Source organism: Hevea brasiliensis, chromosome 4 (assembly GCF_030052815.1).
Source record: "Hevea brasiliensis isolate MT/VB/25A 57/8 chromosome 4, ASM3005281v1, whole genome shotgun sequence".
In the NCBI taxonomy this organism is placed as follows: domain Eukaryota; kingdom Viridiplantae; phylum Streptophyta; class Magnoliopsida; order Malpighiales; family Euphorbiaceae; genus Hevea; species Hevea brasiliensis.
The window spans coordinates 101,024,742-101,052,429 of record NC_079496.1 but is presented as its reverse complement, the minus strand read 5'-3'; the positions used below and the strand labels follow the sequence as shown (position 1 = coordinate 101,052,429).

The 27,688-nt window shown below is 35.3% G+C and overlaps 1 protein-coding gene across 2 annotated transcripts; it reads left to right on the top strand.

Annotated features, from left to right (window-relative positions):
- Positions 1–1,696: 1,696 nt before the first annotated feature.
- On the top strand, positions 1,697–13,818 carry LOC110658654 (protein TIFY 8). 2 transcript variants are annotated; one of them, XM_058145747.1, is made up of 6 exons: positions 1,697–2,193; positions 3,177–3,367; positions 3,473–3,918; positions 4,017–4,104; positions 13,203–13,437; positions 13,538–13,818. In XM_058145747.1, exons 1-6 carry the CDS (start codon positions 1,908–1,910, stop codon positions 13,627–13,629), a joined length of 1,338 nt encoding a protein of 445 aa, XP_058001730.1. In that variant the 5' UTR covers positions 1,697–1,907; the 3' UTR covers positions 13,630–13,818. The 2 variants fall into 2 exon arrangements, with proteins under 2 accessions (XP_058001730.1, XP_058001731.1); XM_058145748.1 differs by having other exon boundaries at positions 1,699–2,193; positions 13,541–13,818.
- The last annotated feature ends 13,870 nt before the right edge of the window (positions 13,819–27,688 follow it).

Sequence of the window (27,688 nt, the reverse complement as noted above, 5' to 3'; positions counted from 1 at the left end):
AAAACATGTACAAGATACATACTAAATGATATATTTTAGGGCATACTACTAATAGAATGTTCAACATAAGTTAAATTTATATTTAAAGTGTTTAAATATGAATTTAATTGTGAGAAATTAATTAATAGAGATCAATTAATTAATTTATATTTGATATAAATTGATTTGAAGATGAGAAATAATGATTTTGGGTTGAGAACTCAAAATTACAATATAAGGGTAATTTGGTCATTTCACATGGTGACATGTGGCACCATGAGATGGTAACACATGGTATCATATAAGCTTGCCATTTGTCTTCCTATCATGTAAGATGATCAAAGTTAAGATTAAGTTTAGCTTTGACACTTGGCTTAATGTGATTGAGTCAATTAAAAATAAGATGCAATGAGGTGGTGACATGTGGCATAGGGTTTAAGTGACTTAATGACCTAATTATATAAAAGGAAAAAGAAAAGAAGAAACAAAACACTCTTATTCTCTTCCTCAAGGTTGCGGTACACCTCTTTCCTTCTCCTCTTCATCTTTTCTCATCAATTCAAAGAGAATTGCCCAAAATCCTTTGAATTAAAATTGCTAGAAATTGTTTTTAGTATCCTATACACACATATAACCTCTTTAAAGGTAAGAACCCAATTTATAATTGATTGGCAAAGACTTGAGAAGCAAATTGGGGACTGTCCATTGGTGATCTTGGTGTGGACAAGTTAGAGGGACAATACTTGGGGTTTTAGGTGCTTCCTAAAGGTGCCAATTACATTTATAGTGCATCAAAGATATTAGTGCTCTAACTTTTTTTTTAAACTAGGGTTTAAATGAATTAATTTGTTAATTCACAATCTTGAATGGCAAACATAGATCCTAATACATATTAAAAGTGTTTTAATATATAATTGAGCATTGAAATTAATTAGGCACATAAGAAATGTGGTATGATGCATGTAACTCTAGAAGAAAATTTTTTGAAATTCAATGCTTTAATGAATTAATCACCATGCTTCCGTTGCTTCACTTACAAAATATAATTTTAAAAAATAATGAAATTATCATATTTTAAAAAATTTTATTTTATGAAAGAATTTGATAAGAATAATAAAATAATAAGTATGAAAATTTTAAATATTTATTTATTATATTACACTAATTAAATTTTAATATTAATTATTATAAAATTTTAGTATTTTATTTAAATAATTAATTTTTATATTTAAATAAAATAATTATATAACATATATTATTTATTACACATGCTTCAAAAATTAATATATAAAAATAAATAAAGATAATATATAATATTTTTATAGTTAAAATTAAATAATTATTTTAAAAAATATTTATTTATAACAATAAAAAATTAATCATGTTGCTATAAAATAAATGAATGATATATATTAAATTTAAAAATAGAATAAGTTTTAAAATAATTTATTTTTATTAAAAATATAAATAATTTGTTTATTTTTTAAATTAAAATTTTTTTATTATTTTTTATTTTTATAAAAATAAAAATAATATAGTATTTTTCACAAGTAAAATGTAAAAGAATCTCAGGGTTTGCAAAATAAAATAAAATATAGTATGCAAAATAAAATAATCACGGATAGAGACACAACAGTTATACCCTTTGGACATAAAACAACCCAAAGCTCAGACACAGACGCACTGTGTCTCCCATTTTAATTGAAAGAAAGAGCCTTTTGCTTTTTAATGCTCTCTCTCTCTCTCTCTAAGAAAGTCCGACTCTCTCTCTCTCTTTCCCTTGTTTTCTCTTTCCTGGAAATCGTGCGCGCTTTTTCACTCATCTCTCTCACTCACTCACTCTCTCTAATCTCTATCGCTGAAGTGGGTAAAGGAGAAGAGAAAGCGGATATGAAGCTGCAGAAGCCTGATATGGAGGAGATGAAGAAATGGCCCTTTTTCTGATAATGCCTCGGCAAAGCAAAGCTTACAATGCCAATCCTTCCCTTAGTATTGGCGCCGGTATCAGTCTTCTTGACACTACTACCACCCAACAACACCAAGTGAAGGCAATGTTCCATGACTTCCTCGGCTTGAAGTCGGCTACCACCGATTCGCCTGTAGTTTTGGCCCCCAAGAACGCTGATGCGTCCCCCTCTGCCTCTATGTCTGCTGGGGCGGCCTCTTCTGGTGGTGCCCGTGCTCCCCTTTCCACCACCTCTGATATCGCCTCTGGTATGTTTAACATCTTCTTCTTCAAATTACTGTTCTTAGGTCTTGCTAGATGATTTTCTTCTACCTTCATTTGAACCTTTTTTTTCCCCTAGTGAAATGTTTTGATCGCTACCTAGTGAAATGTTTTGATCGCTACCTAGTGAAATGGAAATCCTTTTTCTAGTTCAATAGTTCATACTTCATGTAGGAATGCATTTAACTTATTTTACTGGGTAACTTTGATTTTTTTTTTTTTACTGGGTAACTTTGATTTTTTGTTTCTCGATGGGCGAACTGTCTTTGTGTGTGTGTGTGTGTGTGTGTGTGTGTGTGTGTGTGTGTGTGTGTGTGATTTTCACCTGGTGATGTAGAAAGACTCTTTCAATTAGTGGAGCTGGTATCTTTTGTTATGGGAGGTCGGTGATGGGGTTGGTAGCTTTTGTAGGTTTTTATTGTTTCTGCTTTCTTTTGTTTTATTAACTTATTCATCCTAACGGGCAATTTGCAATGACTTGCCGCTTTCTGAGGTTTCTTTTTCTTTTTTGTTTTTCTATAATTGATTTGCTTCAGTTGACGGGTTTTGTTAATGTGGTGTTCTATGGTTTTCTTTAACTAATGTTCTTTCCTATGGAAGAATAACGTTGTTTAAAATGTGCATTTTACTCTTTTCCTTTTGAAAATTACTTGTCATGGGTTTAGGAAATTGATTAAGCACCTTATTTGCTACTGATAAAAAAAAAAAAAAAAAAAAAGGAAAAGCACCACACATGCTACTTAGCCCCTTGTGCAAATTGGTTGTACAATACGCTTTGTTCTATGATTATGCTGTCTTTATGTTTCTTTTCTTTTCATGGGGCGCTTTCCGCTACAGCCTCATTTACTCTACCTTACTGATCTTGAAGTTTTCTTGTGATTATATTGTTGCAAAGCCATATTTACAAGATTACCACATTGGAGATTCTATTAATTGACATTGAAATTTGATTTATCATTAATTTTAATAGAAAGGCAGGCTGGAAATCATCTTGAGGGTATTCCATATTATGGTCCAAGGAGTGATATCTCTGGTCCTGAGAAAAGCAACAGATTAGCAGGAAGTAAGCGAAGTAATTCAGATTCAGGCTTCACAGGATCTACTAGGGATGGGATTCAACAAATAGGCCATGACTCGCTTGAGAGCCTGCATTTGATGAAGGTAAGCTTTAACAAGTTATATTGTCCTCCTTTGATTTTAATGTATGCAAAAAACCCCTTACGTGGCTGTTGTTATTCATGTTTATTGATTCCTATTCAAATTCAGATGCTGAAGAATGGCGGTGGAGGGGAGCGACCCAGAAGGTCCAATGATGATGAAGTTTTCTACAGTATGCAACCAATGAGACCAACTTCTGCATCTCTCATTTTGCAATCTTCTACTGGTGGTAGACTTGATGCCAATGTTTCCAAGTGGGAGCGATCTATACCCATGGGAGCAGCCATACAGTATCCTCGTGCCGGTCAGTTTGTTCCTTTCATGCATCAAGTTCCTGCAAACAAATTCAGGGATGTCAATGCTAGTCCATCAATCATCTCTCAATCAGCTGCTGATGAAGGATCTAGAACTGGAATTAAAGGCCCTGGAATTTTGAGTTCTATCAATGCTAGCAGTGTCATATCAGAGAAAAATTCATCGGGGACTCTTCCAAGCGGCAGCAAACCTAAGTCTGGAACTTATATTTCAGAGCCAGAATATTCAATTCCTTCAGGGTAAATTCAATGGATTCGTCTTGCTATTTTCTTATTCTTAAACGTTTTGATTTCTGATAGAAAGCTTAATGCTATATTATAATCTATTATTTTGGCAGTCGACAGGGTTTAACATCAGCTAGTCGTCAGATGACTATATTTTATGGCGGTCAAGCTCATGTTTTTGATGATGTGCACCCAAACAAGGTTTCCTTCGCTCTCTAGGCTTTCATTGCGTTTGTGATTGAAACATCTTGAGAAAAATCTGCATGGTTGACATTACCTGTTTAATCTGTCCATCTTAGTTCTAACTGAGAGGACCTCTAGACTTAGTGTTAATTATTAGGAAATATTTTTCTGTTGTTATGCACTCATTTTGCTGCTGTGCTCAGTGTCACTAATGCTAGTTTTTAAATATAAAGCTTGTAGTGCTTAGACAAGATTGATAATTTTAGTGAAAGCACATAACTTTCATTGTTACATTGTTCATTTAGCTATGTACTTAGAGGTTCACTTTTGAATGTGGCCTTTTTTCATTTGCTTGTGAGTGTAAGTAACTAAGTATGCTCCCTGACTTGCTACATCATCCAAAGGATATTACTGGGACTATCTTTATTGAGGTTGAGAAAAGATCAGTTGGCTAATCTTCAAGTTAAAAAACTTACTCATACTACTAAATGGGCTTAAAATTAAGTGCAAGTTTCCCTTCCCACCATGATTTTAAATAACGGCCGCTACATAACGTAACAACCGTTGTTTATAGGTTTTTAGAGGGACTATTACTCGTTAGGTCTTTATTTAAAAGCACATCTTGATTTGCAAGGTAAGTGCTGTTACCACTGTTACGTAATGGTAACGGCTTTTATTTACCATTAAGTAACCGTAACGGCCATTACCCAATAATACTTTCTAATTTGAATTATTTTTTAAATTAATTTTACCAAAATACATTATTAACTACAAAATAACATCTAATTTGATGTATTTGTACTTATTATATAGTTGTGTATCTTAATTTTACTTGTATCTACCAATATCTACTTATTTCATAAACTTTGCAAATTTTTCCAAAAAAATTTGTGTAACACCAGGCCGTTAGCGATACGTTATCGCCGTTACAGACCTGTTTCTATTACCTACTATCGTGACTGCGAACGTGGCCGCGTTTACGATTTAAAACCATGCCTCCCACCCTATGATTGCTGTTAAATTTATTTTAGGATTCACGGCTAGAGATATGAAAATTCACCTTGCAGAATTTTTTACACATTCTGTAGATAGTCAACTAATAGTAATTAATAGGTTTACATATCTTGAGGAAGAACTATCCCGGTTGTACTCCCTTGGTAAAGCTTCCACTAGCATGCAAAAATGATTCAGAGCTTGTGTTTATTGAAGCTGTAATTATTTGGAAATCAGTAGGCATTCCAACATCACAATAAGAGGAACACTACTAGGCTTACAATTCGATCGAAAATGGGTTCTGGCTTTCTGGCCTTCATTGTTATAACTTATAAGAGAATAGATGAAATATAGTATTTCAAATAAAAAGATTTATTTGTTCATGTTCAAGAGACTGCTTGATATAAGCCATTCATGAGAATGCATACAGGAAAAATTTTGCTTCAGTACATACTATGGCAAGGTCCTGTTTTTGTCTATTCTTGCATGTCTTCTAGTGAAATATCAAGGTTAGCAATTGGACCATGAAGTTGACTGATACTTTGTCCATAACTTGTTTTAAGTTTTAATTTGTATTCCTTGAAAGAATTGGAATTTGTTATGAAAAGTTAATCACTATATTATTTCTTTGTATATTCTGTATTCTATATTCCTATTTAGGATTTCTTATTTAGGATTTCTTCCTAATTAGTGGAACACAATTACAGGAATCAATTGTATAGATATACCTATGTGCAGATTAATTGAAATTAAGGAGAATCATCTCTTTCTGCATGGTATCAGAGCAGGTCATCTATCTAGGGTGACTAGTTGTTCTCACCACCCAGCTCAGGAGAGACCTTGGCCGCCGACCGGCCGTTTCGACTTCGATCAACATGGCCGGCGTCACCTCAACCCTCTCATTCCACCACTGTGTGTTGTTGCCTGATCCAGTATACCATTAAAGGACTTCTGAGGTTTGGCTCTCAGATCCTATTTTGGTATTTGCTTGATTTGTGATTTTGGGTTATTTTGCTGTTGTAAGCACTTTGGATTAGCGTTTCGGTTAGTTTTCTTTGTCTCAACAAATGGTAGACAATAAGAATGTTTTTTCTGATGTGATTCCGGTGATGACTAAGATCACGTAATACAAACTTAATTGTTCGAATTACCTAGAGTGGAGTAAGACTGTTAGGGTCTATTTGCGTAGCATTGATAAGGATGATCACCTTACCAAAGATCCACCTACGGATGATACACGACAAACTTGGCTAAGGGAGGATGCTCGGTTGTTTTTGCAGTTTCGGAACTCGATTCACAGTGAGGTAATTAGTTTAATTAATCGCTGTGAATTTGTTAAGAAATTGATGGATTACTTAGATTTTCTGTATTCTGGTAAAGGGAATATCTCCCATATTTATGATATTTGTAAGGCATTCTACCGTACTAAGAAAGAGGATAAGTCTCTCACGGCTTATTTTATAGATTTTAAACGGGTATATGAGGAACTTAATGTATTATTGCCTTTTAATCCTGATGTGAAAGTTCAGCAGGCCCAACGGGAGCAACTGGCTGTTATGAGTTTTCTTGCAGACCTTCCTTCAGAGTATGAGACTGCTAAATCTCAGATTCTCTCCAGTTCTGAGATTTCCTCTTTGCATGAAACGTTCACACGAGTCCTTCGTACAGAGAGTACCCAATCTTCACAGCTTGCCAGTAGTGCTCTTATTAGCCGTAATCCAAATGGACAACAGGGTAATAGAAGAGGAAGTAGAGGAGGAATTACAGGTAACAGGAGTAATCAGCGTAATGGAGAGGCTAGTTCTAATAAGGACTCAAGAGGAGTTATTTGTTATTATTGCCATGAGCCTGACCATACAAAATATAATTGTCTGCAACTTCAGAGGAAAAATCAGCGACCACAGGTGGCAAATATGGCAGCAGAGGATTTTACAGTATCTTCCTCTGATAAAACTATTTTGGTATCTGCAGAGGATTTTGCACAGTTTTTCCAGTATCAGGCATCTCTAAAGCCTACCAGTTCCCTTGTCATTGCGATCGCTGAGTCAGATAAATCCACTACATGCCTTGTGTCTTCCTCATCCAAATGAGTTATTGATTCTGGTGCGACAGATCACATGACAGGTAATTCTAGTCTTCCATCTGCTTTTCAGTCTAATCTCACTTTCTCTATTGTTACTTTAGCTGATGGTTCTACTTCTTGTGTCATGGGTTCTGGAACTGCGAACCCGACTTCGTCAATTTTTTTGTCATCTGTTTTGTGTCTACCAAAATTCTCTTTTAATCTACTTTCTGTTAGTAAACTTACTCGTACCTTAAATTGTTTTGTTTCCTTTTTTCCTGACCAGTGTTTGTTTCAGGATCTTACGACGAAGCAAATTATTGGTAGAGGACGTGAGTCAGGTGGTCTCTACATTCTGGAAAATCATGTACCGCGGTCGCTTGTTTGCTCTAGTATCTTAACACTTCTTGAAGCTCATTGTAGATTGGGTTATCCTTTTGTGTTAACTATGAAAAAGCTATGTCCTCAGTTTCAGTCTTTATCAGTACTAGAATGTGAGTCGTGTCAGTTTATAAAACATCATCGTTTGCCTTCTGTGTCTAGAGTCAATAAACGGGCTTCATCCCCTTTTGAGTTAGTTCATTCTGATGTTTGGGGTTATTGTTCTGTTACTTCTAAAACTGGATTTCGTTATTTTGTTACTTTTGTTGATGATTACTCTCGTGTTACCTGGTTATATTTCATGAGGAATCGTTCTGAGTTGTTTTCTGTCTTTTGTGCCTTTTGTAATGAAATCAAAACTCAATTTAATATTTCTGTGCGCATATTAAGAAGTGACAATGCCAAATAATACTTTTCAACACAATTTCAGTCTTATATGACACAAAATGACATTCTTCATCAGTCTTTCTGTGTGGATACCCCATCCCAAAATGGCGTGGCTGCAAGAAAAAATCGACATGTTATTGAGGTAACTCGTGCTCTTCTTTTTTAGATGAAAGTTCCTAAACACTTTTGGGCGGATGCAGTTTCTACGGCATGTTTTTTGATCAATCGTATGCCGTCTTCTGTCCTTAATGGGGATATTCCTTATACTGCTTTGTTTCCTACAAAATTTTTGTTCCCTGTTGAACCCCGTATTTTTGGTTGTACCTGTTTTGTGCGTGATGTTCGTCCACAGGTTACTAAATTGGATCCAAAGTCTCTCAAATGTGTCTTTCTTGGGCACTCCCGGCTGCAAAAAGGGTACCGCTGTTTCTCTCCTACTCTTAGTCGTTATCTTGTTTCTGCAGATATCGCATTTTTTGAGTCCACTCCATTTTTTCCTCAATCATCTGTGTATGAGAGTCAGGGGGAGAAGGATGATCTCTTAATATATACTGTCCAACTAATGTCTAGTCCTCTCCAACAGCTTGTTCCTTCTGTCTCTAGACCTACTCGACCTCCCGTTCTTCATGTTTATTCCAGGAGATTGGAGATTCCTGACTCAGATCCTCCACCAGCTACTTCGTTGGGAGATCCTGTACCTCATACTGATCATGATTCTGATCTAGACTTACCCATTGCTCTTTGTAAAGGTAAACGTTCATGTACTTACCTTATCTCTTCTTTTGTTTCTTATAATCAATTATCTTCTTGTTCTCGGTGTTTTGTTACTTCTTTAGACTCTGTTCCTATCCTTAATACTGTTGGTGAGACACTGTTTCATCCTGGCTGGTGTGCTGTTATGAAAGAGGAAATGGAGGCTTTAGATGCTAATGGTACATGGGAACTATTGCCTTTGCTCACTCGTAAGAAAGCTATTGGTTGCAAATGGGTATTTACAGTAAAGGTAAATCCTGATGGTTCTGTGGCTAGGTTAAAAGCATGCCTTGTAGCAAAAGGATATGCTTAGACAAATGGGGTTGATTACTTTGACACTTTTTTTCCTGTAGTTAAAATTACTTCTGTTCGCTTGTTTATCTCTTTAGCAGCTACATATGATTGGCCCCTGCACCAATTAGATATCAAGAATGCTTTCCTTCATGGTGATCTTCAGGAGGAGGTGTATATGGAGTAACCACCTGGGTTTGTTGCTCAGGGAGAGTTGGGTAAAGTTTGTAGGCTTCAGAAGCCTCTGTATGGCTTGAAACAAAGTCCTAGGGCCTGGTTTGGGAGATTCAGTGAAGCAGTACATGAATTTGGTATGCAAAAGAGTAAGTGTGATCACTCAGTATTTTATAGGCAATATGAGGCTGGTCTAATTCTCCTGGTAGTCTATGTGGATGACATTGTCATCACTGGGAGTGACTCTGTAGGTATTTCATCTCTTAAAACCTTCCTCCAAACCCAGTTTCGGACCAAAGACTTGGGATTGTTAAAGTATTTCTTGGGTATTGAAGTTATGAGAAGTAAGAAGGGTATTTTCTTGTTTCAAAGAAAATATGTCCTTGATTTATTGACAGAGATAGGAAAATTAGGTGCTAAGCCTTGTAGTGCACCAATGACTCCAAATTTACAACTGTTAGTAAGGGATAGTGAGTTGTTTGAAGATCCAGAGAGATACAGGAGATTAGTAGGAAAATTGAACTACCTTACAGTCACTCGTCCTGACATTGCTTATGCCGTTAGTGTGGTAAGTCAGTTTATGTCTTCCCCAACTGTTGCTCATTGGGAAGCCTTGAGACAAATCTTGTGTTATCTGAAGGGCGCTTCAGGAGGAGGTTTGTTATATGGTAATCATAGGCTTTTGAATGTTGAATGTTTTTTAGATGCTGACTGGGCTGGATCTAAGGTTGATAGGAGGTCAACTACTGGATATTGCATTTTTGTTAGAGGAAATTCGGTGTCTTGGAGAAGCAAGAAGCAGAGTGTAGTTTCTCGATCTAATGCTGAATCCGAATACAGAGCCATGGCACAATCAGTATGTGAGGTAATGTGGATACTTCAATTACTAGATGAGATAGGTTTTAAGACCTCCCTGCCTGCGAAATTGTGGTGTGATAATCAAGCTGCTTTCTATATTGCTTCTAATCCGGTGTTTCATGAGCAGACCAAACATATTGAGATTGATTGTCACTTTGCTCGTGAAAAAATTCAACAACAGATTATCTCAATAGAGGACACATCAAAACTGGAGAGCAGTTAGGAGATATTTTCACAAAAGCTCTGAATGGAGCTAGGATTGACTACATTTGTAACAAGTTGGGCATGATTAACATCTCTGCTCCAACTTGAGGAGGAGTGTCATGGAAAGTCAATCATTATATTATTTCTTTGTATATTCTGTATTCTGTATTCCTATTTAGGATTTCTTATTTAGGATTTCTTCCTAATTAGTAGAACATAATTATAGGAATCAATTGTTTATATATACCCATGTACAGATTAATTGAAATTAAGGAGAATCATCTCTTTCTACGGAATTGCAGTTTCTATTTTGAGTGTTCTAGGTGCCAGTCAACTGACCTTTCAATATTTCCGCATATCATTGTGTCAGCAAAACCATGGTTGGTAAATGATATGGTTAACCTCTTTTATTATGAGGCAGTTTTAATGTTGTTTGCTTTAATTGTATTTTGTTGTCAAATTGGAAATTTCTGGCTTCTTGTTTTTAAAGTAAAAAAAAAAAAAACTTTCAATTCCTATCTTCCTCCATTTCTGAGTGCACAACAGTTTCTTCTTTTTCTACTTATTGCTGCAGGTTTCTTGACAACACACTCCCTAGTTCTTCATGCCATCCATTTATTGCTGTAGACCTCAAGTCATTGCCCAGAATCCAACTTAGTGAGCAATGGTTCCTTTGCTTGACCTTTAAAATTTCCTGTCTTCTGGATATGTTGGCTTTGGTGCTGCCTCTTAGCTGTTTAGTTATTTTCCTGAGGCCGTTAGGATGATCCTTGTGTGTGCTCTAGGAGCATTTGTTAGACGTACTTGACCAGTTGTCATGGTCCAGGTTTTCTTCCCAGGTGAAAAACATACACTGTTTGGACCTGCTAGTGAACTCTTTTGTTCACTTTCCTCTGAACTCCTTAATATCTAAACGAGAAAAGAAGAGATTCTCACCTCTTAACTTTGCTCTAAATAAGTTAAGAGACAGGTTGAATCGTGTTACCGCATGGAAGGGGGCAACATTAATGAAATGGAAATGAAAGTTAGAAAATGGTTTGCATTAATTTGCAATTGTTCCTTGCTATTGGTTATGGTTTGTCGTTTTCACTACTTGTGATGCTATATTTTTTTGCTGCGCATTCATGATAGATGTGCTAATCATTATTGTTTCTATTCTGGTATTTGAGATGTATGTTGTATGTAAAGTTAACCAATTGTGAATGACTTTACAGCTGGATATATGAATATGTTGTGGATTGTTTTATTAGAATTTCTTTATTTACTACGGTTAATATAATGTACAATGGCCATGTAGGCCATTTTACTGGAGGGTGTTAATTTGGAAGACTTGCTACTGACAGTTTTGGTTTTGTACGATGAAGATTATCTATTATCTGATAGTCATAGTGTTATGTGTGTATTCTTGTGAAGAAATTTGATATATCTTCATTTTTCTTGTGAAATTTCTTCTTTTGCATATCATGTTAACCAGGAGTTTTACACTACTTGGGGTGTCTTGGGGTGGTGTTCTGTTCGAGCAGTGATTATCAATAACTCAACATGGCATTATTTTTCCTTTAGTAGTGTCTACCGGCACTTGCTTGAATATCTATGTTTCAGCTTGCAGTATCTCTTCTTAATCATGAATTTATTTTACTTTATTGTATCAACGATCATTTAAATCTTGTTCATCATATTTTTTCATGTATTCTCTAGTTTGAATGATCATCCTCAGCAGACTTTGTGCAAGGAATTGATTTTATGTTTTTATCAATCTTTATTCTCTTCATGCTTCTTTTTTTTATTCACCAGTAGTATGCTTGTCAGTGATTGGAATTTTACTATCATTCTTTCTGAACTTATTAATTTTGAAACTGAATAGATGGAAGGGCTAATTTATAGTGTTTTTACTAATCTGAACATGGTATTGCGGTTTTTACTGGAAATCTATTGCCTTTTAGGTGTATTAAAAGAGATTGTGTTACAGTGTCACTTATTCACCTATTTCTTCCCTTTCATGTTGGTAGCTGTTAGAGATATAAAACTATTTTTATAGCCCTCGCTTATAAGTTTGAGCTTTTAGGTTGAGTGATTTTTTAACATGATATCAGAGTCTCTCAAACCAAAATGTTTAAGAGCTTGAATTTTGGTTGCCCCTTTTATTAATTAAACATTTCAGCATAAGGTAAAGTGAGCTTGTATTTGTTTATGATTCAAGCCCAATGGACATTTGCATGTGGGTGTTTGTTGGAGATGAAAAAACTATTCTTGCGCCTTCACCAACAAGGTTGAGCTTTTAGATTGAGTGATTTTTTGATGGAAGTTAAACTATAGATTTCAAAAATGAATTAATAGTTGTAGTGAAGAGTGCTATACACTGTTAATTTATCATTTATTTAGCCCGTCTTTATGGCAAGAAAGTCTTCCAATTGCCATTATAAATTTGGTGTTTCTGTACGAAATACAGTTTTCCATCATAATTGTCGGAATAATTCATCTATCCAATTATCTCATTCCTTTCTTGAATCATATTTCATTTCTGAATATTTGAAGTTGCTCAACATAATGGGAAATCCTATCTTTCTTGCATTGATCGAGTGCTTATCCTTTCTGCTAAATCCATGTGGTCTGAGTAGGACCTGTGCCCATTATGCCAATGTTTGTGAATAACTATGTTCGGTTGCATGGATTTATTTCTTGTTATTTAAATCCTGCATAAACTTGAGCTTTAATGTTCTGATGAAGCTGTCATGAACAAGATGTATGGAATCTCTTTCTAATGGCCTATTTTCTGAGATAATTCCACACTACTTTTTCTGTGTGTTTTCTCTTTTGTCCTTTATTTTTTTTTTTTACACGAATTTTTAATTGGGTGGAGACAACTTCAGGGTCTTTAAGTAATATTTTCCCCTGTGGTGGGGACTATTATCTGTTTATGAACGGAAAAGTATTTGCTTAAATGTGATTCATAGCTGATTAGGCTACTCAAGCATGCAACTTTGAACACTGTGTGCTGCCTAATCTATTTCAGTCAGATGTTATAATGGCCTTAGCGGGATCAAATGGAGGATCATGGTCGACGTCATACTCACCAAAACCAACTGTGAAGGTAGGTGCTGAAAGTTACATGAACAGTGGAGAAAATGAAGTAGGAGTGGCTGCTAACACAGCATTCCAACGTGAATTCCGTGGGAGGTTTTCAGGCACTGCTGCAGTTAATACGACTCAAGGAGTTGGCTCTGGCGACCGAATCCCTACATCTACAGGTAATGCATCAAATTTGTTGCCCACTATTTAGTTTAACTTTTAAGATAGGAAATGACTTCTAAATTTGTTGTCCTTGATGATTTGATTGCTGAATTGTAGCAGGTCATCATGGCAGCCATAAAATAAGTGAAGAGATAAGAAACCAAGGTCTGGCAGGAGACCCAAGTACTGAAGAGAAAAGAGAGGTGTAAGGCAAAGGGGGAGATGGGTTTTGGGGTAGTCTTGTTTATAGGGGACTTAATTGAGCTATCAGATTCATGATCAGATGTAGAAAAGGCCAAGCTTCTCATATGATTTTTAGATTATGCTTATCAATTTTTAAGTTCAAATTTCTTTCCCCTAATGCTTGAAATCAAGAAGCATTCGACACTTTGCATTAACATTATAGTATTATGATAGTTGGAGTCTCAATAGGAGGAAAATGAGCTAAAAGAAAAGTAGTATTATGCGTGGATATGGTCTTTGCGTGGCTGAGGGTTGGTTCGGCCCGTGATCAGATCGGAATCGGAATGGGTCAAACTTGTTTGGTGAATCAGATCAGCCCGACTAGATTATAGGGGGCTGATTAGAGGCTTCCCTATTTTTGGGTTTTGTGAGAATGATATGGGCCATTGCAAAATCTGTCTCAGCTCATGGGTATATGTTCCCTAGGGCCTAATGAGAGAGAAAGAGGTATTTGAGCACAAAATCATTTTTCAATACATTATTTATCATATTATTTTAATAATGTATTAATATTTATTTTAATATATTTTATACTTTTGAAATCATATTATTTTATTTTAATTATGAATAAATAAATTTTTTAATAATAACTGATATAATATTATATTTGATAAAAGATATAAAAAATACATACTGTTTAGTTTTAAATTTTGAAATAAATTGATTAATAAATTAATTTTTATTTTTTTAAATTATACTAATAAAAAATAAACAAAGGAAAAAAAAGGTCAATTTTAGAAGTATTATTAAAATTCTTATATTTTAAATGTAAGAAATGTTTTTGACTATCATATTTAAATTTTACAAGTAATTTTTCATGAATAATTATTAAATATATTAATAAATTTTTTAAAAATAAAAATATATTTAAATTTATTATGAATAATGGCAAAACTAGGAGATTTTAGAGTAATTCACGATCTTCCTAATTGAAAAAAAAATTTAATTAAAAAATAATTAATTTTTAGAGATATATAATATGATGAGTAGAGTTTTATAATGTTAAAAATTATAAAGTTAAGAACTATAAAATTCTTAATAGATGTAGAAAAAGAATTATAGTCAATTTTTTTTTATAATAGATAAGATATTTAATTAAAAAATAATTAATTTTCAGAGATATATAATATGATGAGTAGAGTTTTATAATGTTAAAAATTATAAAGTTAAGAATTATAAAATTTTTAATAAATGTAGAAAAAGAATTATAGTCAACTTTTTTTTATAATAAATAAGATTTTAATAATTGAAATTTGAATATATATATAAGCTTTAAAAATATATTTATAAGAGTGTACCACTTTACTTAATGAAAGTGCATAAAAATTAAGATAACAATATTAAGTATATTGAAAGTATATGAAATGTTTAGAGTCAAATTAATTAAAATTAAAAGGTTGGACTAAAACTGTAAAAATTTACAAACATTTGAATTTTTCTTTTTGTCATTTAGTCTAATTAGTAGATAATTTTTTTTTATTTTTTAAATCAATTAATATATATCAATATAATGACAAGCAAAGCAGGGAAAAAACACTTATAGCACGTGACTATTTTTCAAGTGTTTAAAATTCTTATTGAAAAAACACATAGGCCACTTATTATTATTTTTTTTTGTGTAAAAAGAAATTATATTAATAAGCAAAAGCCTTTTTTATATATAAGAAATGTTTTTTAAAGTAAAATTTTTAATTTTATAAATAATTTTTTGTTGAATAATTATTTAAATATGTATTTATATATAAAAATTTTAATTAAAAAATAATTGAATTTTAAAGATATATAAATAATATGATGAACAAAGTTTTATAATGATTGAAATTTTATACTAAAAAATTTTAAAATTTTTAAAATATATAGTAAAAAGAATTTTAGATAATAATAATTATTTTTTTATGAGATCAGATATTAACAGTTGTAATTTTAAAAGATTTAATAAAAATTTAGTATTTAATATAGTAAGTTAATTTCTTATAAAAAATATGAAAAAAAAAGAGATTGTGCACATGACAATTTTTTAAACACTTTATTTAAGATATAAAGCACACTCTTGTAAAATTTAAAAATTTTCCTTCAATTCTAGGAATAATAATTTTGTCAAATTTAAAATTAATTTCACTACCAATTCTAAAATAGATGAATTATTGAAGGAAAATAATTTAATTTTTTGTGCTATGAAAATTTGTCTCTATTTATTTTATTCCTGTAGACTCAAAATTTTTAGTTACTATTTATTATAATAATTATAAATTATTATAAAACATTAATGTTACGACTCGATCTCACGGGCCGGACCGACATTGAGACCTAGGTCCGTATAAAGCCCCCGAGACCCGTAGTAAGCTTTACTATTCCCAAATTCATAACCAGAGCAAAAAATTTAGGCCCAACATATGAATAAAATAAAATAGAATGTTACAATTTATTTTCAGGTCAACCCAACCCGATAACCATCAAGAACCAAAACTAGGGGAGCCAAGCTCAATCCTAATACTATTATTTACAAAATTTTTAATCATAAAATATTTTTCACTTATTAAAAACTAAAAACTCAAATTAACACTGTCCCTGACAAGATCCATGCTACACCTAACACATGTGGAGTTCTAGATTACAATTTTAGAAAATAATAATACAAATAAATAATTGCTAATAAACCTGCAAGAAAGGAAGCAGGTTATTCTGAAAAAGAACTCCTCCTATAGCCTAGAAAAATAGGATGAACAAGAGTAAGCGTTCGACTCATAGAGTAAGATATTAATTTTAAGTATAATTTCTATAACTATCTAGCACTAATGCATCCCTAAGGATAAAATGCAACACAGATCATCATATTCAGTCAAGTTCAAACAACACTTACACAAAGAATAATTTGGAATACTTACACACCGGTATATTACATTAGATATATATACATATGAGAGCTGATCCTCTATATAGCTCTCTTAATCCAATGCCTGCCAGCGATATCAACTCGAGCTGGACTTTCGCTTAATAATCCAAATGCGGGGGTCAGTGATGTCAACTCAAAGCCGTACTCAGCTCGACTTTCACAAAAAATACCGGGCCCAAAGTGAGACTAGCTCAAGCCGATTTGGCCGTCCTACTTATATCCATTACACTACACTACACGCACGCCGACACACGCACATAGTTTCAAATTACCCTAAGACGAAATCCACAGCCACTTTTGAAAATAAGAAAATGCAACATAACACATGCCTATTATTTAGCTACATACATATATTTATATGTGATGCATGAGCATGCCTTGAATGTATAATAATATTGAAATTATAAATAAAATCAATATCTACTCATAGATTGGTTGACTGGACTGCAACTAGTCCGACTGAAAGGAGAAAATGGCCTGCATCGACCACTTAAACATACACACTGACCTCTATCAAAAGATTGACAAAATTAATAATTGATTTGAACTAAAAAATCAAAATAATTCTTAAGATCTTGTCCAAATTTTGGCAGAATTTCCTCCCTATACTTAGAACCTACCCAATATGCAAAGTGGTTCAAATCACACTTTTAAAGTCACAAGTCCCATATTCACATCTCATCAATATCACATGACACCTCTTGGGCCCTCCAAACCAGATCAAACTCGCTTAATCAGACAATTTAATTATCAGGTTTAAAACTAATATTTTTCAAAAATTATTCAAACTAACTTTACAAATTTTATAAACTCGCCACGCGGTCCATAACAAGGTTATAAGACTATTACAATAAGAATTATAATTTTTTAATCACCCATGAATATTTTATGAATTTTTATTCTAAACCCGATACTAGGTAAAAAATAAAACTTAGGGTTCAGGTTTACCTATGGTGATTCTGATTCTTGAAATGCATTCGGGGCGTTTTAAAATGCTAGGATCAACTGTAATATTGATCACATTCCAAGACAGGCTGCTAGGCAGCCAGATCTAGCAAAAAACTCGGTCCCAGGCGCCAGTGAGTTAACATCGATCCGATCATACCTAAATGAAGCTTAACAATTGTCAATAATTAACATAAAATTATTTTTAATTTTTGGAAATTGAAAAGTGTAAAAATCTCATCAAGTGATCTGGACCATCTAATGATCACCTTTTTCAAATGGTATTCGATCAGAGCGGGGCTAATCCCATCTCGAAGGTTTTGTCGCCCTGAGTCCATCGGTGGTCTCGGATTTCTGATCTGATAGTTAGATCACCGGAGAAGTGGCTAGAAACCTCAAAAACTATTAATTTTCTCTCTCCTCGATATGCGTGAATCCAACAACCATAGGCGCTGCCACTGGTCGGAAACTCTTTCTCGGGTCGAGATGTATCGATTTAGACTAGTGGGATCATTGATCACTGGCAGGAATGGCCAAATTTTGGCTGGTCAACTTTCCTCTCTCTCTCTGTGCCACCTGTCACCATTCATATTTCTCCAACACTGGTGTTGGTCATCAGGACTCTCGCTAGCGGTTGGTTGGAGCTCATGGCTGGAATTCATGGAGGAAGAGGAAAGAAGAAGGGGGGAGATGAGAGAGAAATTGTTGGGGGGGGGGGGGAGGGAAAAAGTTCATCTTAGGTTCTTTCTCTTCCCCGCCTCACCTGGGACGTCCCATCAATGTACTCTTTTTCTTTTTTTTTGTTAAATTACATTTAAGTCCTTCAACTTTTAAAATTTTCTAACTAAGTCCAAAATTCTCTTTAACTATGTCCAAATCTAATTTATCACATTTAAAAAAAATTTTTAATTTTGACTAAAACCTTAATAATAATAATAATAACAACATGTTTAAATAAATTCTTGGAAATGTTTATAATTAAATCCATAATATTAATTTAAATTTCTAAGTAATAGTAATTTTATTAAAATAACATCCAATTAAAATATATTATTTTTTTTAAGATAATAGAATTTAGGAAAAATCGGGGTATTACAACCTTTTCCCCCTTAAGAAAAATTCGTTCTCGAATTTTTAAAGAAACAGGGGATATTAAAAGAAAGGTTATTGAGATAGGTGCGAGCATTTACTCCTCCAGCTATGTAAAGATGGTTAAAACATTTTATTCTTCAAACTCTTCGCATACTATCGATCACCATCTATTGCTCTCTGACTCTTCTGAAGTGTCCTAGCTATCATCATCCTTTCCTAGAGGGACTCTTGGCTCTTAACTATTCTTTGACCATTTTTTTGACATCTCAAGTGCTCACTATAGCTCCATCATGCTTGACTTGATATCTCATAACTTCAATCAACTTTGGTGCTTACCCCTCTTTCATTGCGTGTCTCTTAGTGACTTCAGTCCCCATTCTTCTATTTCAACAACCTCTGCTCCCCAAAGACATGACTTATGTTCCTTATCCTATGGTATCCTATGCATCTCGTTCGAAATCTTTACTTGTCCTATGACCTCAATGGTCAACACCTATGCATCTTCTCACTCCCAAGATACTTCGAATTTCCAATCTCCTTTGGCTCATTACTAAGGTCCTTAGACCAACTCCTGTCTATCTTATGTAATTAGTTATGTAGAGCTCCATCCAAGTGTTAAACATTCATATTATATTTATTAATATTAGAAAGTGGACTGGGTATCTTCTCTGACCTGGCAAAAGTTTATGTATGACAACAGTCTATGTATTTCAAAGCCACTCAGTCAATACAAATTATCATATCCTACTCCTTTGATCTATTATTTCGCCATAACTTGTTTTAAATATCCTTTAGTGTGTCCCTAGCATACTTATTCCTCCTTATTCTCATTATTGTAGCCAACTCTACTGAGCTTTTCTCATGTCCTTTGGATCTTATCCACTTCTTTTTCCTATTTCTACTATTGTTGATGCATTTCTAACCTACTGTACTTATTCTTTAACCTTTATCCTCTCTCACCCATATACCTTTTCCTTCAAGGATTGTAACACCCCTATTGGTATAGCCTGGTATATTTCACTATTCTGGTGACCGGTGTCGGTCCGGACAATTAATGGGATTAGGGCCACACTTAAGACAACTTGAGAAGCCATAAACACAAATAATTAGTAATGTTTAATTAGTTAACTATAAATAAGAAAAACAGAACATAAGAGGTTAAATGAGCCGAGAGTCACAGCGATGAGTGACCTCCTCGGGAACGACTGCGAAGTCGTTTTAAACTCAAATTTCGAACCGTAAAAAGTGACGCTGCGGTCCTTAGGACCCTTATGAACACAGTGGAAAAGAGAAAATCACGAAAAAGAACTGTTAAGTTAGTCAAATAATTAGGTCAGGGAGCCGGAAGAAATATTGGATTATTTGCAAACCGGGATGAACCGGCGAGGGGCAATTTGGTCAATTGACCCCGAGAGCTGACTCCTAACCTAATTGTCAAATAAAATCGAAGAAAAGAAAATTTCGAAATCGAGAATTGAATTAAGAATTAATAGAAAAAAATAAATAAAAAAAAAAGAAAGAAGATGGAAAAGTCAAAGGTGATGACATCATGCATGATGTCATAAAGGATTAATTAATTTATTTTATTAATTTGGGATTTTTGGTCTTCAAAAAGGGGATAAGATTAAAGAAAATAAAATAAAAAAAAATTAGAATTGTCTTTTTCCTTTCCCTTGGTTGCCGCCCCACTTCCTCCATGAATCTCCATGGAATTTTCTTCTTTTAAGCTTACACTTAAGCTTAATTCTCTTCACTTAACCTTCATAACTCCCTTAAATACCTCACTAGAACTTGTAATCTCAACTTAGGAAGAACAATATAAGAAGAAAGAAGGGCTAAAGCTAGAGATTTGAAGCTTTAAGTTAAGGTTAGTATGTTAACTCCTTATTTTTCCATTTAAATGTATAATTAGTGTTTGAAATGAGCTTAGAACTTGATTAAATGAAACAAATATGGGGGAAGGACCCATGCTGAAATTTCAGCCTGGTTGAAGGGAGTATGAATTGCATGAATTTAATGGGTTTGAATGAGTTAGAAACCTTCCTTAGTTGAATGATTAGCATTAAAACCATTAAGTGTGATTGATTGCAACAAAGTAGTGAGATTAGGGTTTGAATGTTAGGGTTTATGAATCAAACTTTGGAGAAATGCATAAATGATATCTTTGACCAATTGTGGACTGAAAAATGGTCAATAATGACCAAAGGAAATGTGTGGGAATTATTAGAATGGAAGTCAAATTCGTAGGTCAAATGGTCATGCTGCTGGCAGCATGACCAAACCTACTTTGAAGGACCAAAACGGAAATTTTACAAGCCCAATTGATATGCCACCAATTAGGGATGAAAATAGACATAAAAGGGCACAATTTTCATTGAGGAACCATGCTCAAAAACTGACTAAAACTTGGTGAACCAATTGACCAAAGTGAAATGAGAGCAGGCTGCCACTGCACCAAACTGACCAAATGAACAATCATAATTCGAGCTAGACAGGTCAAATTGACCTGAAATTTTACCAGAAATTAGATAAGATATATATCTAAAACTTTTATGAAGAACACCAACCCAAATTATGCCATTAACCCATTCAAATTATTGAGCAAAATTGAGTTACTGTACCTGCAAAAACTGCAGGATTGCCATTTGAGCAGTAATGTTTGAATGGCTATAACTCTCTCTAGAAAACTCTGATTTAGGTGATTCTTAAACCGATGGAAACCTAAGACATAGTAGAACATTTTATATGAAGAAAGTTAGACCAAATTATGAACTTAACTTAATCAAATTACTGAACAAAGTTGGATCAAAAACCTGCTAGAACCATAGTTGCAGTATGAGCGATTACGTGAGCAAGAATCTGTATTTTGGCTATAACTTGAGCTACAAAACTCAGATTGGGGTGATCCAAAAATGAGAATACACTTTAGACAATAAGGAACATTTTCTATGAAGGAAGTTTTGCCAAATTCCAACAGTAGATTGACCAATGGAGCAGTGCAACTTCGGAGCACCAAAACCAAAAATTGGCAATTTTGCCAAAATGACCTAAGCTTTGAGAAAATGACCAAAACCAACAAGTTTAATGACCAAAATGTAGTATGTGGGTAAAGTTGGAGTTCCCATACCTATTAAGCCTTAAAAAGTCAACAATTTGACTTGAATAGTATAATGAATAGTAACCCGAAACACAAAAACTTCGAGAACGTCGAATTTAACGCAATAGAGCTAGTTAAAATGAAGTGAAATTTATTTTTGGATTTATGCTAAGTTATGGTACTGAAACACTGTGAAATTGTGTGTTTCAGCTGAAAAAGACTTGGAAGCCCTGAAAAACTGAGTCAAGGCCTAGAGGCGACTCCAGTCAGGTTTTTGCACAATAAATTTATGTAATTGTTTTCCAATTGAAAATTTTAATTGCTATACTTTATGAAGTCGCTGTGTTATTTACGAATTGTGTTGCCACTTTGTGACTACAAAAATGACTTTGAAAATTGTTTGGGATCTCTTATAAATTATTGAAAATAATTGTTTTAAATTGATTTTGGATTCACACTTAGCATGACAATATCACATTTCCTCCTCCATTTATGGGGTTGAGATCGTTTATTTTCCTCCCTCTCTGGCTTGCCAGTTGAGGTTGTAGATCGAATGAGTACTCATTAGCTAGCTAGCCACCTCCCTCATTGATTTCGCTTAATGGGGTTGAGATTGCTTTGTCGTGGTGTACAACACGGCATTGATCGAAAATTTTGTGTCGTTGCTTAAGTTGTGTATGACTTTGGCAACACTGTGTTTATGAAATTGTTTGACTAAACTGTGTTTAATAGATTATTTGACAAAATGATGTTATTATGAACTTTAATATTTGTGAAATGTGATTGAGAAACATTTAAATTGTGTTTGGCAATGAATGATTTATTTATTGCATTTTAAATTTTTATTGTGCACCACTGAGTATTTTTATACTCAGCGATAGCTTATTTTGCTGTCGCAGATAAGAGCAAGGAGAAAGCAGCAGAGTGAGCTGCTGTTAAATCGAGGACTACTCTGATCATTTTGTACGGGTATTATTTTATACCCTTGTAGATAATCTTGATGTAAATATAGAAATGTTATTTGTATCAATGTAAGTTGAGCAGTTGTAAATAAATTGTAATGATATTATTTTGGACTTTCTTCTGTAAATTTAATATTTGTACATATGAAATTCCTACTTTATGCTTTGTGAATGGAATTATTAACTATTCTGAGTTGATAAATTTGATTTGGATTGTGGAACTGTTTTGAAATGAATTGATTGGAGTTGAATTGTGATTTATTGGAGATTGGAAATTGTGAAACATATTTGGGAGTGTTTTTCTCAGGTATTTGAAGAACGGTTTTCTCCAAAAACAAACAGAACTCTGTCAAAATTTTTATAAAATTTGCGGCAAAATTTAAATGGACAAAAATTTTTACTAGTCTTTAAGCTTTGAATAAATGGTTTTAATTCTCACTAAAATGCTCACCACTTCCAAAAGGTAAGAAAATCTTTTTAAAATCCCTTGTAGGGTACTTAATGAGTTATCGGTAGGTGAAGTTCGGTAGTTCATTAAGTATTCTACGGGATCATGTTATGCCTTACGGAGGGGTAAGGTGTGACATGTTTTAGTGGTAACAGAGCATGGTTTTTCAATAAATTTTGACTATGTGTATGAACATTTTATTGATAAGTACAACTGCTCAAGTGTCTTTAAATTGATACATATGACATATTTACATCATGAATATGCACTAACAGAGGTCAACCTCCTTGTGTTTGATCTCAGGAAGTAGAAATTTTGAGAAAACAGAATGGAAGGAGGAGATCATTCCGAAGAACAATCTGTTGAAGCTGAGGTTCAAGGGAAAGCCCCAGCACTCCAGAATGTGAGTGGGTCAGCCACTCCAGCTCCTGCTCCAGCATCGCAGTTTCCTACTCAATTTATGCAGTAGATGGCTGCCTTCTTTCAGCAAATGGCGAGTAATGTGCCACCCCAAGCTCAGATGCCAGTACCTGTGGCACAACCACAGCCCTCAGCTCAGCAATATGAAAAATTGATGAAGTTTGGGGCTACCGAGTTTAAAGGCACTGTGGATCCACTGGAGGCAGAACAGTGGTTGGAAAGAATGGAACGAGTTTTCAGAAAGCTGTAATGTATGGAAGAGCTGAAGTTTGAGTATTCTGCTTCCTTGTTGCAAGGGGATGCGTTTGAATGGTGGAAGACCATCCCCCACAGCCTGGTTGAGCCACCTATGCTGACATGGACAGACTTTTTGGGGGAGTTCCGACAGAAATGGGTTCCCGATGCATATGTGGATATGAAGTTGCAAGAATTCTTGAGTTTGAAACAAGGGAACCGAACTGTAGTAGAAAATGAGAGAGATTTCTCAAGGCTAAGCCATTATGCTGGAAGCTTAGTCTCCACCCCCAGAGACAGATGCAAGAGATTTGAGTTCGGGCTAAGGCAGAGTCTGAGAATGCAAGTTGTGGGTTTCAGACATCAGAATTTTGCTGAATTGATCTCACAAGCCTTGGAATTAGAAAGGATAGAATTCGAAGGGGCAGTGAAGAAGGGTTCACAAGAGAAAAAGAGAAGGCTGAAAAGACTATTGGACAAGCATCTGAAAGTGGTTCTGGCAAGAGGAAACAGTTTGGGGGATCTAGCTCCCGTAGAGGCAGAGGCAGATTTTCTGGCCAAAGACCTCCTCGGTCTGGTCAGCCAACCCAACAAGCTTCTCGAGGATCTTTATCGGTCTAGCAGTGTGAAACGTGTGGTAGAACTCATGGTGGGGTTTGTTTCAAGGCTACTGGTGCATGTTTTAACTGTGAAGGAAGCGGACATTTCGCTAAGGATTGCACTAGTCCGCGCCGGTCTGGATCTTTTGCCACATCTGAAGGATCAACCCAAGTCTCTACACCTAGAGGGTCACCGTCAGTTGTTAGAGTTAGAGGCAGAGGTAGGGGTCCTGGTAACACCCCTGGAAGTCAAAGCACTGTTAACCAGCCAGCATCCAGTGGCGCACCAGTTAGAGTGTATACCATGCGTCAGAGGGAGGAGGCTGAAACATCAGACGTAGTAGCTGGTATTTTCTCCATCCTTGACCAAGATGTGTATGTGTTATTTGATCCTGGCTCCACACATTCGTATGTTAGTGCTAGTGTGATGTGTCCTACTGCTATTCAGTGTGTACCAATGGACTATGATGTGCTAGTAACTAGTCCATTAGGCCAGGAGGTCAGGGTAAATAGGCTATATAGGGACTGTCCTTTGGTGATCCAAGGACACACTTTTCTGTCTGACTTAATTGAAATGCCCTTCAGAGATTATGACATTATCCTGGGCATGGATTGGTTAGCCAGGCATCATGCGATGATTGACTGTAGACTGAAGACAGTCACTTTTGGTCTTCCTCAGTATGGTGATGTAGTAATACATGGGGAGAGACAGTTATTACCTTCAAACATCATTTCAGCTGCACTGGCCAGGAAAATGATTAGAAAAGGGTGTGAGGCGTACTTGGCACATGTGATAGACACCCAAGTGGGGAGTCCAGCACTGAGGGACATTCCTACTGTATGTGACTTTCCGGATGTGTTTCCTGATGAATTGCCAGGATTACCTCCAGAAAGAGAAGTGCAGTTTGAAATTGATGTTATGCCTGGTGTGGACCCAGTCTCCATAACACCATACAGAATGGCACCTGCAGAACTAAAAGAATTGAAAGTAAAATTGCAAGAGTTACTTGATAAGGGCTTTATCCGCCCTAGTGTGTTACCTTGGGGAGCGCCAGTATTGTTTGTTAAAAAGAAGGATGGCACTCTCCGGTTATGCATTGACTATCGGCAGTTGAATAAGGTGACAATAAAGAATAGATACCCATTGCCCCGTATTGATGACTTGTTTGATCATTTAAGAGGTGCAGCTGTGTTCTCCAAAATTGACCTGAGATCAGGTTATTATCAGCTGAAAGTACAAGAGCAGAGTATTTCTAAAACTGCCTTCAGAACCCGCTATGGCCATTATGAGTTCTTGGTCATGCCATTCGGGTTAACTAATGCTCCGGCTGCTTTTATGGATCTGATGAACACTATCTTCAGACCATACCTCGACTAGTTTGTTGTGGTATTTATTGATGATATATTGGTCTATTCGAAGAATGCAGAAGAGCATGATAGACATCTGCGGATTGTACTGCAGACTTTGAGGGAGAAACAGCTATATGCCAAATTGTCGAAGTGTGAATTTTAGCTGAGAGAAATATCTTTTTTGGGGCACATAGTATCAGAAGAGGGTATTAAGGTAGATCCTAGCAAAATTGAAGCTGTCCTTAATTGGAAGCCACCCAGAAATATCACAGAGATTCGCAGTTTTCTGGGTTTAGCTGGATACTACCGTAGATTTGTGAAGGGATTCTCCATGTTGGCATCTCCATTGACCAATCTGCTTAGGAAGGATGTGAAATTTCAGTGGATGGACAAATGCCAGCAAAGTTTTGATGAATTGAAGAGATGTTTGACTGAGGCTCCAGTCTTGACTTTACCTACACCGGGTAAAGAATATACAGTTTACAGTGATGCTTCTCACAATGGGTTAGGTTGTGTGTTGATGCAAGATCGAAATGTCATTGCTTATGCATCACGCCAGCTGAAACCGCATGAGAGGAATTATCTGACACATGACTTGGAGCTTGCAGCCATTGTGTTTGCTCTTAAGATCTGGAGACATTATTTGTATGGGGAGAAATGTTACATCTACACAGATCATAAGAGTTTGAAGTATTTGGGCACCCAGAAAGAGTTGAATTTGAGACAGAGGAGGTGGTTAGAGTTGATAAAAGACTACGATTGCCTGATAGACTATCAGCCAGGGAAAGCTAATGTTGTGGCTGACGCCTTAAGTCGCAAGACTATGGCAAGTGTACAGGTTACTCCTTTGTCTTTGATACATGAGTTGAGACCATTACATGCCAGTTTAGAGATTAATGATGAGGGGTAGATAGTAATTGCATGGCATGTACAGCCAGTGTTAATCGATCAGATCAGAATGACTGCTCAGAATGATGAAAAGTATCAGAAGCTGTTGGAAGAAGTTAGACAGGGCAAGAAACCAGAGTTCTCAATCAGAGATGATGGTTTCTTGCTACACTGAGCGAGAATGTGTGTTCCTAATGATGTTGATTTGAGGCAGATCATTTTGAAGGAAGCACATGAGTCTCCTTTTGCTATGCACCCTGGTTGTACAAAAATGTATAGAGGGCTAAAGGAGCATTACTGGTGGATGGGTATGAAGAGAGATGTGGCAGAGTTTGTATCAAAATGCCTAACTTGTCAACAAGTAAAGGTAGAGCATCAAGTACCAACTGGGTTGTTAGATCCACTACCAGTGCCAGAATGGAAATGGGAAAGAATAATGATGGATTTTGTAATGGGACTTCCGCGGACACAGAAGAGTCATGATGCAGTATGGGTCATTGTCATGCATCGACTAAGTCCGCTCATTTTCTCACGATCAATGGACTACGCTTTGATAGATTGGCCGATTGTACATCGATGAGATTGTGAGACCGCATGGAGTGTCGGTATTTATCGACGCATGCAGATCCTAGGTTCACTTCTAGATTAGGGTAGTCTTCAGAGAGCCCTAGGAACTAGATTGAACTTCAAGATCGCATTCCACCCACGCATGCATGGCCACCCGAGAGGGTAATTTAGATTTTGGAGGACATGCTACGGGCTTGTGTGATTGAGTTTGAGGGTAGTTGGGATACACACTTGCCTTTGATTGAGTTTGCTTACAACTACAGCTACCAATCAAGCATTGGGATGCCTCCATATGAAGCTTTATATGGCAGGAAATGTAGAACCCCATTGTGTTGGGATGACGTGGGTGAAAGAAAAATGATTGGACCCGAAATTGTTCAACAGACTGAAGAGAAAATCAGGGTGATCAGGGGTCGACTTAAAACTGCATTAGACCGTCAAAAGTCCTATGTTGATTTAAAAAGAAGGGATATTGAGTATGCAGTGGGTGAGAAAGTTTTCCTCAAGGTTTCTCCTTGGAAGAGAATTAT